Source organism: Hordeum vulgare, chromosome 1H, assembly GCF_904849725.1.
Source record: "Hordeum vulgare subsp. vulgare chromosome 1H, MorexV3_pseudomolecules_assembly, whole genome shotgun sequence".
NCBI classification, from domain to species: Eukaryota; Viridiplantae; Streptophyta; class Magnoliopsida; order Poales; family Poaceae; genus Hordeum; species Hordeum vulgare.
The window spans coordinates 201,502,687-201,509,378 of NC_058518.1; the positions used below are offsets into that span (position 1 = coordinate 201,502,687).

At 43.5% G+C, this 6,692-nt stretch overlaps 1 protein-coding gene across 1 annotated transcript; it reads left to right on the top strand.

Annotated features, from left to right (window-relative positions):
• The first annotated feature begins 883 nt into the window (after window positions 1–883).
• LOC123428721 (ras-related protein RGP2) lies at window positions 884–3,094 on the top strand. Its single transcript, XM_045112894.1, has 2 exons — window positions 884–1,261; window positions 2,334–3,094. Exons 1-2 carry the CDS (start codon window positions 1,097–1,099, stop codon window positions 2,820–2,822), a joined length of 654 nt encoding a protein of 217 aa, XP_044968829.1. The 5' UTR covers window positions 884–1,096; the 3' UTR covers window positions 2,823–3,094.
• The last annotated feature ends 3,598 nt before the right edge of the window (window positions 3,095–6,692 follow it).

Here is a 6,692-nt window from a genome sequence, read left to right on the forward strand (position 1 = left end):
CAGCCAGATGTCAAACCAACATTCATCTTCTTCAGTGAAGAAGGACCTCCCGCCTGCATTGACGAGGTCGGCCTACGCACACGCCAAAGCCTTCCGACGACGTCTGTCCAACCGCTCCTCGCGGCGCCGGCGCGTGTCCTCCTCGCGACGCCGTTCCCAGTATTCCTGCTCGTAGGCGATGTCTTCCGGGTGGCGCCGACGCCACTCCGCCATGACCCGCTCGTCCTCCTGGGCGACGAGGAGGCGGCGCTGCAGCGCAGTGTGCTCCGCACGGTCTTGTGCGGAGTTTAGACGAGGCGACGGGGCCAGGTCTAATGCTTGCTGGAGCGTGCGGACGTCGGGGAAATTCATCTGCAGTCGCGGCCTGCCTAGGCGCCACGCCGCCGCGTCGAACGCGCGGGCGGCCTCGTGCGCCGTGTCGTACGTGCCGAGGCTTAGCCGGAGATCGCCGGAGCGTATCTCGGCGTAGAACCCACCGTTCGGGCGCTGGCGAACGCCGCAGTAGCCCGACGCAGAACGGCGGCGCGGCGGCATGGTGGCTCGTCGTCGTCGGCGGCGGCGCGAGAGGCAGAGAGAGCGCGGCGCGAGAGGCAGGGAGAACGCGGCGGTGGCGCGAGCGGCAGAGGGAGAGAGAAGGCGGCGCGAGAGGTAGGGCAGCGCGCTGCCTTTTATGGGCGCGCGGGACGCGGCGCCGCAAAAATGGCGCGCGGGCTGCCGCCTTTTCTCGCGCGCTAGTGGTTCCCGCGCGCGGTTTTCCCGCTGCTGCTGGAGGGCGCATTTCAGTCCCGCGCGTGGTAAACTGTTGTTGTTTAGCGCGCGTCTTTTTGCGCTGCTGTTGGAGGTGCTCTTATAATCTACTTTCGTTGGGTTAGTTGAGCGAGTGCTCTCCCACCCACCAGGCCACTGAGGCTAGCCACACCGGTCAGGCAACCACTCCTCCCTACTTTTCTCCTCCTTTTCTTCATTCTCCACCCTTCATTTCTCCTTCGTCGTTCTTTCCTCCTCCCCATCAAGAAGGGGATCTCCGCTTGCTTGATTTTCATTTGGGAAGAGGGAAGTTATTTTTTGGTCTCAGAGTTGAAAGCGAGGAGAAGGAATGGGCGGACGTGTGGATCACGAGTACTCCTACCTGTTCAAGATGGTGCTCATCGGGGATAGCGGCGTCGGCAAGTCCAACATCCTCTCCCGATTCACCCGCAACCACTTCTCCCTCGACTCCAAGTCCACCATCGGCGTGGAGTTCGCCACCAAGTCCTTGCAGGTCCGCATTCTCTCCCCTCGCATTTCTGCTACATGTAATCGGAAGATGCTCGACACGCGTGCGTGCGTTTTTCGACACATCGGATCATGGTCCTCTTGATCCTGTTGTGGCGAATGGGGAAAGTTATGTCGGTGACGGCGTTTGCTACCACCAACAAACATAGCTCGTTTCTCACGAGTTTTTTTGTTCTCGGACGGATGGCTCGCTCGTTTGGGACTTCAGAATGATATATCAAATCTTCTTAGGTGGATCATTAGGAACAAATTTTGCTTCACAAATGCTATTCGTTTTCCCTTATTCATCAGACTAGCTGTTAGAGTTCCTAAAAAAAGGCTAGTTGTTAGACGTTGTTGTAACCTCGAGTCTGTCCATTACGTTTATAGGCACTGATTGGATTGTCGTTTCTTAGCACTAAACCCCTGTAAAATATACACGCCTCCCTCCGTCGTTTTCTTTAGCAGCAGAAAATCATGCGTGGCCGGTAATTTACACCTGTAAATTATATACGGGTGTATAAATATACACCCATTCCAAGCGGGGCGTAAGAGTTCTTTTTTGCATGCTAGATTCGCCTGGTTCCCCCTGGATCACATCATTAGGATGTTGATAGACTGATTTGCCATTGAGAACTACAGCCACTTTTTTTTTTTAAATGTGGCATCCTGTCTGTTCTCTTCCAGGATTAGGTGAAACAAACCTGTCATCTCTATATTAACCTTTTCTTCCTTATACATTGCAATTATAATTGTTGCTGCTATTGTCATCACGTGGCAGGCGTTGTGACCAGTCTTCAAATCATTCCAATTATTGTTGTTGTTGTTGTTGTTGTTGTTACTATAATTATTGTTATAATTGTGACATTTAACAGCCTCCTTTTTAGTGCAACAGCAGTGCCACATTTCCTGTGGATTTAGCTCATCACCTACTCTCAATTTATGATTTATCTTCTACTCCATATATTTTTTGACGATATTTCCTGTGGGGTACTTCAAAAGATATTTTGTGTTTGAAACCATGGGCTTACTGGTCCAGCTATTTTTTGACGCCTGATTGTGAATGGTGTTGTTAACAGATGGAGGGAAAAACAATAAAGGCTCAGATCTGGGACACAGCTGGTCAGGAGAGGTATCGTGCAATTACAAGCGCATATTACCGGGGCGCTGTAGGGGCTCTCCTTGTATATGACATCACAAAGAAGCAGAGCTTTGACAATGTTAATAGGTGGCTGCATGAGCTCCGTGATCACGCTGACTCCAGCATTGTCATCATGATGGTCGGTAACAAGTCCGACCTGACACATCTAAGGGCTGTCTCTGAGGATCAAGGCAAGGCACTGGCAGAAAAGGAGGGCCTGTTTTTCCTTGAGACATCAGCTATGGAGGCTGTGAATGTGGTAGAAGCGTTTCAGACTATCATCACAGAGGTCTATGGTATTGTCAACAAGAAAGCACTGGCCGCCAAAGAAGCAGCAGCAGCAGCTGTTCCATTGCCTTCCCAGGGTAAAACCATCAGCGTTGACAGTACTGTGGGCAATTCAAAGAGGGCATGCTGCAATACTTGAAATGTAGGCATCATACTGTAGAGAATCTGGAGCGGGGATATCAGCAGAGCAGCTTAGTTGAACTGGTGGGAAGGCATTTCTATTCTTTTTGTTTTCTGTTGAGCGAACATCCTGGAGTAGGCTGCTGTAGGGGCAGTTTGTTCAGCATTTCTGGAAGTTAGATGTGTGTATTAGGATTGTGTTCCATTTTCCACTATGAAAGTTACATGATACTACAATATATGTCGGATTATACATCATATTTGATAGGACCCAAAACAAGTTTTGTTAAACCCGTTGTAGTATATATTTGCTGCCTTCTTGGTTTGCTAACTAGTTATGCTACTTCTGTCTTTGGAGAGGTATTACGCACTGGTGGGTCCTATGAGTTGTTGGCGCATTATACAACCTTTGTTGGAAATTTCTGAATATTGTGAGATGAAATGAGTTTGTTGGTTTTAGTATTACTAGGCAGCCTTGTTGGACAAGTGGTGTCTTAGGACACCTTCCGCTGGCAATTTCTGAATATTGTGAGATGAATTGAATTTGTCCATAGGCGTGGTTTCAGTATTACTAGGCAGCCTTGTTGAACAAGTGGTATCTTAGGACACCTTCCATAGGACGATGATATCGATGAAGATGCAAGGATAAGGATCAAATCAAAACGTTCCCTTTGACAAGAGAGTGCCTCGAAAGTTAAAAGGCAAGTGGTTCCCTTTGACAAGAGAGTGCCTCGAAAGTTAAAAGGCAAGTGGTATCTTAGAAGTGTATGTCTTGTGGTTTCAGTATTACTAGGCAGCCTTGTTGAACAAGTGGTATCTTAGGACACCTTCCATAGGACGATGATATCGATGAAGATGCAAGGATAAGGATCAAATCAAAACGTTCCCTTTGACAAGAGAGTGCCTCGAAAGTTAAAAGGCAAGTGGTTCCCTTTGACAAGAGAGTGCCTCGAAAGTTAAAAGGCAAGTGGTATCTTAGAAGTGTATGTCTTTCATGACATGCTCTGGTACTGGGTTTCTTCATGCGGTCTTCTAGCGTTAGAAGAAGTTGTGTCTGTCCCTGACATCTGCAACGTCCTCTCACGCCTTCTTTTTTCGGGGGTTGGGGGGGGGGTAGATTAGCAAAAGACGGACCGAACCCATTAAGTGATTTGTACCGTCCTCACTGAAAATCAAATCTTAACGAAATTGGATTTCCTCTTCGTGTCATATATCGGTTAGACTTTACTTTTCCTCCTTTCCGCCCTTTTAGCGTTCTCTTTGACAAGAGAATGCCTAGAAAGTTTAAAGGCAAGTGGTATCTTTGAAGGACACCTTCATAGGATGGTGATATCGATGAAGATGCAAGGGTCAAATCAAGGCCAGATGGATGAATGGTGCCAATCTTCTAGCGTCCCGTGTGATAAGAGAGTGCCTCAAAAGGTAAAAGATAGGTTGTTGTATGGTAGAACCCTAGGCGGCCTAATCTTTTATAACTTGGAGAGGATTCAGGTAGGTTGTTGTAAGGTAACCCTAGGTGGCCTAATCTTTTTTTAACTTGGAGTGGATTCAAGGCGAACACACAAATCGCAAAGGGGAACACGCAAAGATAAGTTCAATCAAACATTCACTAGATTAGCAAGCTTATGAGATCAACAAGAATACAAGATCGAAAAGAGGAAAAGAGTGGTAAGGGTAGTTCTTCCCAAATCCGAAGGAGATGGTGGCTTAATTATCTATTGGAGGGGAATGTTATATCCTCAATAGGTGTAAATACCTATGGCATACTTTCTATAAAGAGGAATTTAAGGGCTGAGGCACATGTTTCAAGATTAAGGGGGACATGCATTCGTTTTTGCTTCAGCTTTTCTGATTTCTCTTTACTCTTAACCTACTTCCAATAAAATAAAAATCTATTGATACACGGGAGATGAAACCTATAGGTTGAGAAAAACCTTCTTTAAATCTTATTAAATATTCTAGTTGATTTCTCTATGAACATCAAGTCATACATGTGGTATTTACTCTTAGGAGCGATACTTATTTTTATACATGTTTTTATAATCTTGGTTGTAACTCCACTACTTCTCATGTTAATGAAGAGAGATTCTTGTGTTTTATAAACTTATTTTCACGAGTTTATTTCTGCACGAATCTCTGTTTTGTGTTTCCGTTTATTGGGTATATCTCTTCACTTCACTGCCATGATTCCTTCTTTTTGCAAATATTTGTATTTCAAGTAGGACACATGTTCTTTTCCTCTCATGCACACCACCAAGATTCATGTGATATACAAGAGTCTCTAATAAATTACCATGTCACAACCTATGTTTTGCCTCTCGAGACTAAGTTAACATAACTCAAAAATTAGGGCCAACAAAAACTTTTTCTGTGTGATGTGATGTTTGAAGTGATTGTTATTTGCTTGCTTGTGTGATTGTGTTTTAAATCACAAAAATCCTCCCTCTCTCTTGACTCATCTCATTGATACAAATTCATTGCCCAATGATCATACCATGTGTATAGGACTTCAAACTATTTGTTTTTACAAGATATTATTTTGACCAGAAAGCATCTATTCGTTTTTAGCTTTCAAAAACCCGTGAATTCAGGTTTGTACTACAAGTCCTCAAATTAGAAAGATTTTTTTGCCCCAAATATTTTTTTGGATCCTATTATCAAAAAGACTTCCCAAAACCACAAAATTATTATTTTAAAATTTATTTTTGTATTTTATTAAAATACCTTTTTCTAAGGCCAGAAATGGTCTTTTAGAGGGAAAAAAATATTTGTATGCTTCCAAAATATTTCATAAACTTTTGGGAAACTCACTGGATATATATTTTACATATATAAGAGTTTAAACACATGGTCATTTTCAAAATATTGGACAAAACTCTTGAGATCCTTTTCTGTGTATTTCAAGTATTTGAAATATTTCTATAAGAAATATTTTCAAATAATTCTAGTAAAATTCTAGCAAATCATACATGATATATGTGATGATGTTGCCAAGTTTCATCTCAATCATAATTATTTCAGTTCACAAAACTATTTCAAAACACCCTCTATCCAGATCCAAACTTGAGCAATTTTACATTGCCAAGTATCTACAATTATTCTCAAAAAACTTGGACATGACATAATCCTCTAATAATTTATAAACATCAAGTGGTGCATCAACGAGAAGAGATCCACTTGTCCAAATCTGCTCAAAATCACTACTCTTGACTTCTAGAATTGGGAGTATTTGCATTGTCAAGTTTCTCCACTTGGACCCAAACTTTTTTGGCATGCTCTAAACCCCAAATAATGCCACCACATCAAGTGGTGCATTAGGGAGAATAGAATTGCATGATTAGATCTAATGAGACCAATTTCTGCCCATTTCTAGGGTTTATCAAGTTTACATTGGCAACTTTCATCATATAATCTCAAAATTGGTGTTCACGGCCAAATGGTATTACCATTTAATCCTCGTAAATATCAAGTCCATAGGATTCTTCTGCCTAGCCCAAACACAACACAAACACCTTCTACCATAAACTAGTGGACAAGCAAAGTTGACCCAACAAGATTCCCCTTGCCCCCAACTTGTTACCACGGTATGTTCTCACCCTGTTTTACATCCAGTAACCTTGTCATAGCCTCAACTCAATTATTTGGGGGTGAATCCCTCGCTTTCCCTCTATTTTCACCATGGTGAAACCTTTTCTTCTTCTCTCCCATAGTTCTACTCACACCAATGCCCCCAAGTTTTACCACAACTTCATTTGCATGATAATACATCGGTCCACATCAAAACTTGACATGCTCATATGGAAATGATGAGAAAGTCATCTAAAACTAAGTTTTGGGATCAAATATAGCCTAGAACTACAAATACCAGTTCTACTTATCTCATGGAGCG

Bases quoted from the DNA above. Each gene is read 5' to 3' on its own strand.
- LOC123428721 (XM_045112894.1), top strand. From the start codon at position 1,097: ATGGGCGGACGTGTGGATCACGAGTACTCCTACCTGTTCAAGATGGTG. The intron at 1,262-2,333 runs GTCCGCATTCTC...TGTTGTTAACAG, and splicing joins TCGCCACCAAGTCCTTGCAG to ATGGAGGGAAAAACAATAAA.